The sequence below is a fragment of the Lathyrus oleraceus genome, chromosome 4 (genome assembly GCF_024323335.1).
Source record: "Lathyrus oleraceus cultivar Zhongwan6 chromosome 4, CAAS_Psat_ZW6_1.0, whole genome shotgun sequence".
NCBI lineage: Eukaryota > Viridiplantae > Streptophyta > Magnoliopsida > Fabales > Fabaceae > Lathyrus > Lathyrus oleraceus.
The window spans coordinates 9,335,977-9,349,989 of record NC_066582.1 but is presented as its reverse complement, the minus strand read 5'-3'; the positions used below and the strand labels follow the sequence as shown (position 1 = coordinate 9,349,989).

The 14,013-nt window shown below is 34.8% G+C and overlaps 1 protein-coding gene across 5 annotated transcripts; it reads right to left on the bottom strand.

Annotated features, from left to right (window-relative positions):
- Nucleotides 1-8,034: 8,034 nt before the first annotated feature.
- LOC127138347 (aspartic proteinase) lies at nucleotides 8,035-12,736 on the bottom strand. 5 transcript variants are annotated; one of them, XM_051064771.1, is made up of 14 exons: nucleotides 12,575-12,736; nucleotides 11,709-12,077; nucleotides 11,436-11,496; nucleotides 10,846-10,940; nucleotides 10,623-10,735; nucleotides 10,232-10,400; nucleotides 10,108-10,147; nucleotides 9,923-9,987; nucleotides 9,683-9,796; nucleotides 9,485-9,549; nucleotides 9,224-9,380; nucleotides 9,022-9,141; nucleotides 8,554-8,642; nucleotides 8,035-8,339 (listed from the first exon to the last, which is right to left on the bottom strand). In XM_051064771.1, exons 1-14 carry the CDS (start codon nucleotides 12,575-12,577, stop codon nucleotides 8,255-8,257), a joined length of 1,545 nt encoding a protein of 514 aa, XP_050920728.1. In that variant the 5' UTR covers nucleotides 12,578-12,736; the 3' UTR covers nucleotides 8,035-8,254. The 5 variants fall into 5 exon arrangements, with proteins under 5 accessions (XP_050920728.1, XP_050920731.1, XP_050920730.1 ...); XM_051064774.1 differs by having other exon boundaries at nucleotides 12,681-12,704; XM_051064773.1 differs by having other exon boundaries at nucleotides 12,544-12,619.
- Between the last annotated feature and the right edge of the window lie 1,277 nt (nucleotides 12,737-14,013).

Below are 14,013 nucleotides of genomic sequence, written 5' to 3'. Positions count from 1 at the left end.
CAACATTTTTGCACCATGGTTATTTTTCTTCATTTACTTTATCCATGCATTTAACTTCTTGAAATTTCTAACAAATACACTTTTTCAAACTTTTCACACAAATTGTCCTTAGGACTTTTAATTCAACATTTAAGTGGCGAAGCATATTGTTTGACACATGATTTTGACTTAGACCAAAATAGGTATTTTAGATCTTTGTAATTTTTGAGCTTTATCTTAGGGAGCTAGCTAGCTTAATTATAACAGAGGGAGTAACCCTATTTTCATAACAACTTTGTAATCACTTGCAGTTGCAAAATTAACGAGATTTTCTATAGCCTGTGGGCAGAGAGAGACTCTGCAAAAATCATCTTTTTCCCCAATTTCTATCAAACCCTAATCTTCTTTCTTATTCAATTTTATTTTCTTGTTTTCATCATCATTGTGCAGTAATACAGTCTTGCAACCAAGGTTGGTAGATTCACTCGAGTGAAGAGTGAAGAACAAGTGAGAATTTGATCGGTTGATTGAATCTTGTTCATCAAGATTGACTCGGAATTACTCAAAGTTTTGGGTTTAATTCCAATATCTGGTATCAGAGCCCTGGCTGAGCGATTCGTGGGAAGCAAAACACGATGGTGATGAATCAACTGAACGAGCATTCTCCCGCGAGTCTCCTAATTTTGAAGAATCTGAATTATGAGAATTGGTGCAAGTAGATAAATGTTGTCTTTTTTATCAAGATCTTTAGGATCTTGGGATTGAGGGAGTGACACCACTTGTAACAAACGTGACGAATGAAGAAAAAGCTGCACACAAAGAATTGAAGAAGAAAGATTATAAAGCTCTCTTTATAATTCATCAATGTGTCGATTCTGACAATTTTGAAAATGTTAGTGATGTTGAATCAGTGAAAGAAGCATGAGAAATTCTTGAAAAATCGTTTGGAGGCAGAGACAAAGTGAAAGAGGCGAGGTTACAAACTCACAAAAGAATGTATGAATTGCTTCAGATGGAAGACAATGAAAATATAATTGACTTTTTCACTAGGGTTACAAAAATGGTGAATCAAATCAAGATATGTGGGGAAGTGTTGACATCAAGATTAGTTGTTTCAAAGATCTTGAGGTCGTTGGCTCCGAAGTTCGACCACGTGGTAGTAGCCATAGAAGAGTTGAAAGATTTATCATCATTGACAGAGGAAGATCTTCAAGAGATGCTTGAATCTCATGAACAAAGAATGGATGAAAGAGATGCAGGAAAGTCGAAGAGTGATGTGGCTTTGCAGGCGCAATCAACAAGAGAAAAGAAAGGAAAAGGGAAGTGGATCGACAATAAAGGTAGAGGAGGCTACAACAATTCGATTGATCGAAATCAGCAAGAAGGAGGTTTGTCGAATCAGAGAAGACCCTCATGCCAAAGTAACCAAAGAGGCGGTGTTGTAGGTAGAGGAAGAAGTGGTGGTTAAAAACTTGATAAAATTCACATTCAGTGTTTTAAGTGTCAGAAGCATGGTCATTACTCAAGTGATTGTCCTGAAAAACAGAAGAATCAGGAAGCTAATGCAAAGTTTACAAAGCATGAAGAAGAAGAATGTTGTTGATGGTCATAACAAGAGATGAATAAAAATTCCATGACCAATGGTACTTGGACTCAGGATACTCATCACACATGACTGGTAGGAAAGATTGGTTTGTCAACATGAAACCCTCAATGATGAACATGGTAAAATTTGAAAACGACAATACTCTAGAAGCTGAAGGTATTGGTGATGTTCTGATTATGAGAAAAGATGGCAAAAGGTCAGTAATTTCCAATGTATTGTACATACCAGGCATGGAAAGTAAGTTCTCATCATAGGGAAGTTGGTGGAAAAGAACTACAAAGTGTCGATCAAAGACAAGATGATGGGATTTCTCGACTCAGGTGGAAGGTTAATCTTGAAAGCCCCTATGTCTCAGAATAGAACCTTCAGGGTTGGACTTAATGTGATGGAGCACAAGTGCCTTGCGACTAGCACGGATGAGTGGATATGACACTATAGAGTTGGTCATCTCAAATTCAAAGACATCAGAGATCTGAAAAGAATAAATATGGTTTTAGGGTTACCAGAATTGACATTCCTAGTGAAGTGTGTGAAGAATGTGTGCAGGTGAAGCAGCACAAGAACAACTTCAGCAAAGATGCAGGAAGGAGGTCGAAGGCAACTCTTGAAGTCATATACTCTTATGTGTGTGGTCCTATCCAGGTGGATTTGATTGGAGGTAACAAATACTTTGTCACATTCATAGATGATTTCAGTCGAAAATTATGGACTTACTTGATCAAGAAGAAAAGTGAAGTGATCGAGGTATTTGCCAAGTTTAAATCTATGGTCGAAATAAAAACGGTCAAAAGCTCAAGATTCTGATGACCGATGATGGTGGAGAGTATGTGTCAAAAGAATTTGAAAAGCTATATGAAAAAGAAGGGATTGTGCATGAGGTGGTGCCACCCTATACTCCACAGTAGAATAGAACTGTAGAAAGGAAGAATATAACCATCATGAATATGGTGATAAGTATGTTGAAAGGCAAGCTTCTACCTAAAGAATTATGGGGAGAAGTTATGTCGAAAACAACATATATTTTGAACAGATGCCCGACGAAGAAGCTAGAAAGAATTACGCCAGAAGAATGTTAGTCTGGTGTCAAGCCTAGCTTGAGTCATCTGAAAGTATTTGGATCTATATCACATAGACATGTGCCTGATCAGTTGAGATGAAAACTTGATGACAAGTCGATTCAGATGATTCTAATAGGATATCATTCGACCCAGTGAACAAGCAAGTAGTGATCAGTAGGTATGTGATCATAAATGAGCATAAGGAATGGAATTGAATTGAAAATGTCAAGAAGGATTCAGTGAGAATCTTATGTGAAGAACCAGCAATTGAAGTTGAAAGAGAAGTTCGACAGGAAGAAGCCATAGGTCAAGCAAGCACAAGCAGACCTCAAAGAATAAGACATATGCCTGTAAGGTTGCAACAATGTGTGATTACATCAGATGATGTGGTCGATGATAAAGGAGAGCTGGTAAACTATGTTTTCTATGCAAATATCGAACGAGTCAAAGTGGGTGAAAGAAATGAATGATGAATTGAAGTCCATCGAAGACAATGAAACCTGGTCACTTGTTGAATACCAAAGTAGAAGTAACTCGACACAAGGCAAGACTTGTGGCGAACAGATTTCTGCAGAAGGAAGGAATCGACTTCGATGAAGTTTTTACACCTATTGCTAGGATCAAAACAATCAGGTTGGTTGTTAGTCTAGAAAACATGAACAACTAACACACATGTCATATGGATGTGAAATGTGCATTCCTGAATGGCGCCTTAGATGAAGAAGTTTATGTTACATAACCAGTTGGGTTTGTGAAACATGGCGAAGAAAGCAAGGTATACATGCTACATAAAGCCCTGTATGGACTTAAGCAAGCTCCAAGAGTTTGGAATAAGAAGATAGATAGCTTTCTAAGGGAGAAGAAATTTGTGAAGTGCACAACTAAGCATGAAGTATATGTATGAAGAGTCAATAGTGATTTGCTTATACTATGTCTCTATGTCGACGACCTGTTGATAACAGGAAATTGCAAGAAGGAGATCGAAGACTTCAAACGTGACCTAAGTGGGGAGTTTGAAATGTCTGACTTGGGAAATCTCTCATATTTCCTTGGCATTGAATTCTACAAGAGTAGTAGAGGCTTGATGATGCAATAAAGAAGATATGCAGGTGAAATACTCGAGAGATTTGAGATGCAAGATTGCAATCCAACTTTGACTCCAGCTGAGCCCCGATTGCAACTGTCGAAAGAAACGGATGAAGATGATGTTGATCCAATACAGTACAAAAGACTCATTGGATAACTTTGATGCCTTTGTCATACAAGGTCTGGTCTAGCATCCAGTGTGGGTATGGTGAGCAGATTCATGCATAAGCCAAAGGTATCACACCTAGCAGCGACGAAGAGGATACTAAGGTATCTAAAAGGAACTCTCGACTACAACATTTTGTTTCCTGCAGCTGATGAAGGAAAATAATGCAAGTTAGTAGGATACACCGACTCAAGTTGGTGTAGTGATGCTGAGGATAGAAAATCCACAGCTGGCTACGTGTTTATGCTAGGTGGTGCACCAGTTGCTTGAAGTTCAAGAAAGGAACCAGTAGTGGCATTGTCGTCGCGTGAAGTAGAGTACATAGTTGCTTCTCTTTGTGCATGTTAAGCAACTTGGATGGTGAATTTGGTCGAAGAGATTACAAGGAAGAATCATGGAGTAATTACCATGAAGATCGACAGCATGTCTTCTATCAATCTGACGAAGAATCCGATAGCATATGGACGAAGCAAGCACATCGAAATGAGATTCCACTATCTTCGAGAGCATGCAGTAGAAGCGAAGGTGAACTTTGAACACTGCAGAAGTGAGAATTAGATCGTAGATATCATGACGAAAAGAGTCCAGGTCAAAGTGTTTAAGAAGTTAAGATTTATGATGAATGTAGATAGCTTAGACACAACGAATTAGGTGGTGTGTTGAATTGTAATTCCTTATGTTGAAGTAGACAATGCTCGACAGAAATAAGGATGTGTTGAAACATGTACTGTGCGTCGAGTTGTATTAGATGTCGAAGTGTCGAAGCAGGTTGCTTAACATAGGATTTTGACTTAGACCAAAATAGGTATTTTGGTCCTTTGTAATTTTTGGGTTTAGCTTAAGGAGCAAGCTAGCTCAATTATAAATAGAGGGAGTAACCCCTATTTTCATAACAATCTTGTAATCACTTACAGTTGAAAAATTAACGAGATTTTCCACAGGCTGTGGGCAGAGAGAGACTCTACATAAATCATCTTCTTCCCCAATTTCCGTTAAACTCTAATCTTCTTTTCTTGTTTTCATCATCATCGTACACCAATACAATCTTGCAACCAAGGTTGGTTTATTCACTCGAGTGAAGGGTGAAGAACAAATGAAAATTCGATCGGTTGATTGAATCTTGTTCATCAAGATTAACTCGGAATTACTCAAAATTTTGAGTTTAATTCCAACAAAGATTAGATGTTAACTTCTCATATCATTGTCTAATAGCATGTTTAAGGTCATATAAGGACTTAATCAACTTGCATAGTTGGTTTGGCTTGAAGGATGTAACACCATTAGGAACTATCATATAAACATCCTCATGTAACTCACCATGTAAAAAAGGCATTATTGACATCAAGTTGATGCAAATTCCACCTGTGAATATATACAAGAGCTAGTATAAGTCTGACTGTGGTTACCATCATGTTAGTGACAGTAACTTTACTTGTTACAATTTCTCTCCACCATCATGATACTTCTCTAACACATCATATGATTCATTTAATTTTGTGGCCTTTGAGATCTTTTCAAAATGGTAAGAATCTATATTTTCTAAATGTAGAACAAAGTTTTGCAGTTCTTCTTTCTTGATTCTTTGAAGGTGGTTCTTTGAGCATCAGTTGGATCTGCATCATACCCTCACTGCATGATTTCAAGCACGTATTAGGCTCCAAACAATTACTTCATTAGGGCACTCCACCTTTTCCAATTGCTTCCATCAAATTCATTATATTTGTTGAGAAACCACCATTTTCGTTCATCTTTCTTCAGTTTCAAGAAACCTTTACAACTTTTTGTCACTCTTTTTTTGCTTTGTTTTCCTCACACTTCACTCGTGTTTCCCTTATGGATCAACACCAGTCCAATTTGATGTTATAACCAGACTCTAAATGCCAATTTTTGATGCAACAAAAGTTGTTACTTACAAAGATAGTAACACAAAAATGGAAATGAGAATATATATATATATATATATATATATATATATATATATATATATATATATATATATATATATATATATATATATATATATATATATATATATATATATATAAAGAGAGAGAGATTGTTGGAATGGAATTGAATTTTTACAAACATGTGTTACATCGTTTATATAGGATCATATTACTAACTAACTTCTAGTTAATAACCGCGTACAAAATCAGCAGTAACCACGTGGATTTCTTTAATATTTTTTTATCTAACATTTTTGTTCTCTATATACTTCTAGAACATAGTAGTTAAAACATTTTTTTTCTTTGTGCTTCTGCTCTATGGTAGTTAACATTTTTCATTCTCTATACGGTATATCATATTTAGTTAGCATTTATTATTCTCTCAGTGCTTTTATTACATGGTGGTTAAAATTTGTTAGTCAAAATTTGTATTTCATGATTCAAGATTGACTTTATTGATTTAATTAGAGTGAACGCCAATGAGACAACATTTTTTTTTTAAAAAGTCCAAAATAGGTCGAAGACTTCTATGAGCAAGATACCTCCACCACAATCGTTATAGACCTCAACTTTTCTTTTTTAGCCGATTTTTTTATTGTAATTTTTGTTAATGAACTACAATATTTTTTTATTTTTCTTAGATTGTATTATTCTTTTGAAGTTGAAAATATTAATCCGGAGAGTGTTAGAGTTAGATATTATATTTGGATATAGTAGTTATTAATTAGTTAATTTATTATTATTGAATCAATGCTAAACAATTGAATCATTTCTTATTTTCTTAGATGCAACCATGTTTCTCAACAAAAATGACCATTACTTATGAAAAAAGATGATAAAAAAACTAAGCTTCTTATATCAAATTCATCATATTCTTCGCTGGAAAGAATTTCCATCACATTCAAGACCCAAAAACATTTAAATAATTGATCTTATAATTAGTTATATTTGTTTCTCAACTTTTTAAATAGTTTAATAGCATTTTAGTGATGAAAATCTTTAGTAACTTGAGTTAAATTTTATCCACGAATAAGTTACAACAGGTATGGTGATAAACGGATCAAATTTCTTTAATCAACTTTTTCACATAATAAATTAAGAACTAATAAAAAATTGAAAGTGGTATACTACTTTGAGTGAGTCGAACAAAACATGTCGAAGACTCCTCTATTAAAATAAGTGTAAATATTAATTAATTCTCTAAATAATTGTATACAATAATGAAGCATCATTCACAATAATAAATCATTCCTGCTAAATCAGTTAAATATATAGTAATATTTACAGTTACAAACGCATTTCCTATTTTCCACTTGTTGTCATGTGTGTCGTTTTTAAGAACCACGCGTACCCAATTATCAAAAGGGCGTAACCAATCGACAAATTGCAATTTTTAAATAATAATTTTCGTTTTAATATATATTTTAGTGTCGTAATTTAATTTAAAATCGTTATAAATTAGTCTCTTAATTCACTTTTGTTATTCTATTTGGTCGATTTTCATTCCGTCGATTTCTAATGAAAAATATTAAGAAAAGTAGTTAAAAATTAATACACTATTCAAACAATGCATTAATTTTTAACTATATATAATGACTCAAATTTATACTAATGATCTTGTTGTCACACCATGTCATCAAAACTGACGTTTTTTTTTCTCCAGAAATTGATAGGATAACAAAGTGAAATTAAAAGAGTTTAAATTATAACATTTTTTAATTAAAGAACTTAAACAAGTTAAAATACTTAATGACTAATTATATCTATTATATTCAATATAAAAATATTGAATATAAGAGGATAAGTGATATAAATTTTGACATATCAGTCATTTTAATAAAGGTGATGAATTCAACTCACTTCCTAGCGACAATGAATTCAACTTCTCTAGTTTTATTTATTAGATGATGAATTTAATTTACCTATCAAATATTTTAGGACTCAGCACATTCTTAAATTTCGCATTTTCATTGTTCCTCACACATCCAAAACATAGAAATAAACAATTTGTAAAAAATTATATATCAATTTGTATCTCACTTTAAATTTAGCATTTTTTACTCAATTGCTATTTTTCTTCATTTACTTTATCTTTCAAACAATTATACATTTAACTTTTTTGAATTTATATTCAATATTTCTAAATTTAAATCACGAATACACTTTTTCAAACTTTTCACACAAATTTTCAAATTTAAATCTTTAAGACTTGTGATTTGTTTCCTATAAATACCAATAAACACATACATAATATTGGGACTGAATATGGCCATAGACACAAATAAATCATTGAAGCTATTTAGTCCATCCAAGTGGGAGTGACAACGCCTTAGTATACACATAGCTTATGATTGTCAAAGTTCGCAATAAGATAGCAAATAAGAGTGATTCTAGAGACGAGTGCGTTTGTTCTTTAAGCTGCATCAGCGAATCCGACTCTTGATTCACCAAAATCAAAGACTGTGTGATACCGTCCCATGAAGATATCTCCAAGGATCCTGCATTTAGATAGATGCAATTATCTCAAAAAATCATATTTCAGATACATCACCGGAGGAATGGCAAGTAAAGACTTTGTTTCTCTAATATAAAAAAAAATGATATTGCAACATAGTGTATCACAATTAATTGAAAATAAAGGAAAGGTTCATGAAAGAAGAAGATTTCGATTATGTAAATGTGTCAAAGTAATAGAGATGATATTTGATGTACCAGAGAGGGCCTCGTGGAGGAGGAACATCTAGAGCAATAAAGCCGCTAATGCACTGAGCTGCAGGACCTTCCCCCACCTTAAGTATGTACTGAATAAACCAAATGGAAAACTGAATGAGGATTGAGTTGATGACAATAGAGAGCACGAAACAGAACAACATTCATGAATTAAATATACTACTGCAGATTGTGCATTGCTACTGCATAACATTACTGCATCAATAAAACAGTGTAGTTCGAACCATTTTAGATGGGTATCATGTTTGTGGATCCACACTATGTTCTGATTTAATAACGTCCCTATGATTTTTAGACTTGGTTTATAGAAGTTGTAAATCATAGAGTAAGTTCTCACATAATCACATTTAACTAAACACAGGCTAGATCAGACTTAGCTTATTTTGATAACACTACAAAAGTATAGTGACCAGTAATTGCAAAAGCGATCAACCAGATTGAGGATTTTACCTCCTCTGGGGCAAGGTCAAAAGTTCTTCCACCAATTGTGAAGGAAACTACAGGCAACGAAGAGATATTCTCACAATCAACAGCTGATTCTCCCATTGGGCTAGGCATTTTATCACAAAGCTGCAAAATCATCATTAAGCTGAGAATCAAGAGGTGTTAACAGGATACTCAAATAGAAGCAGCACTCAGACAACTAACTCACATTATTGATATAGGTTAGTATCTGATCTTGGGTCTTATTTTGCTTTAGCTGGTTCTGCATCCAAACAACTGCCATCTCACAGGCAGAACAAGTAGCAGTGTGAAAACCACCAAATGATTTTCTTTCATTTTCATCTACTACACTCTCGATACCCAAACTAAAAGTGGAAAAAATGAAAGGCCGGTAAAATGTTAATCACAGTGCAATAGTATTTTGATTCAATGACCAGAGTCATAGATTAAAAATATGTTCGGGCCTTACTTAACACCATGAGTGCCATCAAAAGCACACAATCCAATTTGGGAACAGATCTTCCTCGGCTGTGCCTATAAAGGAGTAAAGAAAAAGCATAAGAAAACTCATTCTAAAAGAACCATTCTTTTAACATACTATCCATGAACATAGGTAACAATCTAATCAACAAAGATATGCCAAAAACAAATTACAAATGGTGCTCACTTCAGATAAAAGCAGGTCCAATATTGTTTGACCATACTCCGCAACAATGGTCTTGCACTCTTTGCTTACAACTCCAGATGCTCCAATTGCATGGTTTATCATGGTAATTACAGTCTACAATAATAAAGCACATGGTCATAGATAGAAACAAGCTAGTAAAAGCATTAGCCAATGCCTTTTTTTCAGTTGAAAAAAGAAAAGGCTAAATATCAACATATATTTAGAGGCATATATTCATACCGTTGGACCTGCTAACAAAGAAGTCCCCGAATCAGCAATGGCCGAACAGCCATCAGCACAATATCCTGAAATGACAAAAAGAACACACCAAAACAATGGAATTAATGCCAAGACCCATATATGAAAATGCTATCATATACTAGGAAAATAAATTGGTGTTTCTGCCTACAGTAATCTACACATACCAGTGGAATTGCCATCAATAATTACATCTTCCATATCAAACTGAAAAAAAAAACAGAGAATCTGAGAAAAAGGGTAAAACCCAAAAGAATTTAAAGTATAAAATAATAACATTTACTAATTAACCTGCCAATATCCTTTTCTTGTCACAGGAACATAAGTGTGATTTCCCTTGTAGTGAGCAGGATCAACACCACCAAAGACAATCTCACCCCCTTCCTCTTCCTCTGGTTTACGGTTGAACCAAAACGAAAATACTGCCTCCTGAATAAGACCTTGTTCAACCATATTGTACCTGTGACATGTAAGATCCGATAATGACGTGGTGATTCAATAAACTTTTAACAAAAAATGGAAGTTTGGAGGTATAAGGTTTCCATTATGAACAGATCCAAAGAAGGGTCACATCCACTGAATGAGTCTGATAAACCTTACATAGCATTTGCAAGGCAACCATTCATTCAATAAAATCCTAACAAAATGATGAACCAAAAATTAAACTTAGATAGAACCATACCACAATGGAACAGCATTTCCAACTGATATCTCTTGAAATCCAAGTCCCAATATACCATCGAACTTGGCCACCAAAAAGGTAACACCAGGCTCCTTAGTTGCTTCAATAAATTCCTAATAGGCGTCAAAAGGTGCTATGTGGATTAATAATCAAACATATTATTAAGGAAGCAAAGTTTCCCCTTCCTTATTTTGACACAAACAAAAGGAATGATCAGCATTACCTGATTTTTGACAACTATGTCACCAACTTTGACATTGTCATAGCTAAAGAAGCCGGAAATTGCCCCAGTACCATAATGAATTGCAGCAGCAGTCCCTAGATAACAGGAAGAAGCCAAGATAAATATTATACTATAAACAAAGATAGCATTCCGTCTACAAATGCAAAATATCAAGTGACCCAAAATAGAAGAACACAAATTACAATATGTCGGAAAAGTAGGAATTGCCGATAACCAAAGGGTGGATGGTAGAATTCCAAACTAATGGCAAAAGCATATTAAGACCTCACCTTGTTTCATTTTTTGGGAAATAAATACTCCCTCTGGTCGTATTTATAAGAGAAAGTTGACTTTTTAGATTCATTGAATAATCAATGTATTTGATTCATTACACAGTCCAGATACATTGAGTATTCAATGAATCTAAAAAGTAAATTTTCATTTATAAATAGAACCGGAGGTATACGTGTTTGTTCCTATTTAAACACCGTGGAAGATTCCAAACTACTATGAAAAATGTAATGAACACTACGCAGTAACACAAATATTATAAAATTGATTTTTAAAATCATAAAGACAGGGAAACAAACCATTTTTCTTATATGTATTTGATTTGGTTGACCTGTACTTGGCATGGAAGTAGCATGCAACCTGCACCAAAACGTAAAATGAAGCTAATAAATACAAGAAACGGCCACGAAAATATAACACACACATTCATTAGCTCTAAAGCAACAACAATTCTAATTGAATACATGTCTGGTGTCAACATGTATTAGTACCCATACACCGATACATCTGATTACATTCAATTAATTCAATTTTCAAACTATATATACGAACTCGAGCATACAAAAGCTCACCGAGAAGGTACATTTGGAGGACGGAACCCACAAATTAGAGCTGCCAGTATCAAAAACGACAGTGAACTTCTGAGGAGATGTCCCAATAGATATTTCACCGTAGTACTGAGCATCTAGGTAATTCTTCAATGCAACAATATCCGTTTCTTCGGAAAGAAGCAAATTGTTTTGGCCATCATACTTTTTACCGAAAAACTCTGCATCTTTAGATCTAACTCGAGCAGCAAGCTTATTGTTAGGGTCATATTTAATCTTTTTCAATCCAATTCTTCTCAGTGCATCACTAGATGCAAATGATACCGCAGAAAGCAAAAGAGTTGACACCAACAAACACAACACTATTCCATGCAATTTGTTCATCACGTACACCTGTTCATACAAATTAATAAACTCAAATTTAGATGCCAAATATAATAATAATAAAAGCAAGAGTACGTGAGAATTAAAAATGCATTATATAAAAAATTAAAACCCTAGTCTCTAATATTCAATTCATCAAACTAATGCGGACAAAACATTTGAAAATTTGATTATTAACCAATAGAAACGCCCAAGTATATTAAAATGGACGACTAAAATAGAACAAAAATAAAATAAAACCCCTAAAACTAAAATAACATTGATAGATGCATTCATAAGAATCGAGTGACTGAATATGATAGAATATGAAATTGCATTATTGAGTGAAGAAATGCATGAAGAAAACCTTGTTGGTGAAAAAGTATGAAAAAAAAGTAGAAGAATGAGAATGGAGGTTACGAAGCAATATAAGGAAAAGATATTCGAAGAAGAGAAGAGAAGGATAAGATCAAAATTTAGAAGCAAAGGCGCATACTAATAACTTCTTAACGCACTGTCACACCTACCATTCAGTTCTCAACTGTTATTCCTTTCTTTCAGATCAGCCTAAAAACAACGCATGGTAACCACTTTTTTTTTTGAGGCGGTGCAATCGATGAATCGTTACCGTACGTTGAACGATATTTCAGCCGTTGATTTGAATGGATAGGCCTACATGTCTTCCCGAATCACGCTTTTTGATTGATTCATTCCAACCGTATGATACGTAATTAAAAAGGAGCGGTGCGGTGTATAACAAGAGTTAAGAGGGTTTTCATTTCTCGACTATATTACGTCTTTACTCTACAAATATTGCATTTAGAGTACCTACCTTACTTTATTTTTTAATCAATTTGTTAGAGGGTCTACCTTTTTAGTATCATCCCCGTGTTTCGATTTGAAAAAATTCTCGTGTCCGAACCCATACCCGTTTTGGGTGTCAAAATTAGCATCCGTATCCGTGTGCATACATGCGTTTTTTACGCCATGAGATTTAGTATGCAGAATGATTCTTTCGACAAATGACGTCATGAGATTAACAATTTAGTTGATGAGTGTTGTTCGACACTTCGACAAAATGATTGTTCGACATTTCGACAAGATATTTGCAGATGGAAACACTACGCCAAAAACTAGAATAGACAGCGCACCTTAGATGACGCTTTCTTAAAGAAGCGCACTCTAAAGTGAAGAGAAAAATAAGGAGGAATAGACAGCGCACTCTAAAGTGAAGAGAAAAATAAGGAGGAATAGACAGCGCACTTTAGAGGGCGCTTTTGTAACAAAGCGCCCTCTAAAGTGAAGCGAAAAAATAATGAGGAAATGGAGGGACACCAATAGAGGGCGCGTTTATGAAAGCGCCCTCTAAGGGTACCCTTAGAGGGCGCTTTTAAAAAAGCGCTCTCTAAGTCCATGTACATTTCCAGTTTATAAGGCGCTTTTGGAAAGCCTTAGAGAGCGTTTTTTTAAAGAAGCGCACTCTAAAGTGAAGAGAAAAATAAGGAGGAATAGACAGCGCACTTTAGAGGGCGCTTTTGTAACAAAGCGACCTCTAAAGTGAAGCGAAAAAATAATGAGGAAATGGAGGGATACCAATAGAGGGCGCGTTTATGAAAGCGCCCTCTAAGGGTATCCTTAGAGGGCGCTTTTAAAAAAGCGCTCTCTAAGTCCATGTACATTTCCAGTTTATAAAGCGCTTTTGGAAAGCCTTAGAGAGCGCTTTTAGAAGCGCCCTCTTAGGCCCCCTTTAGAGGGCGCTTTTCTTACACAAGCGCCCTCTAAGGTCCCCTTTATTAAACATTAAAATTATAACATATATACTGCATGTCTCTTTATTTTCCCTCTCTATATGCTATTTCGTTTACGTAACTGGGTTTTCTCTCTACTGCGATTACTCTCGTCCTCTGTTCGTTCTCCCTCCCTCACCATCGTCGTCGCCGTCGCCTTTTTCTGCTGATGCGTTCAC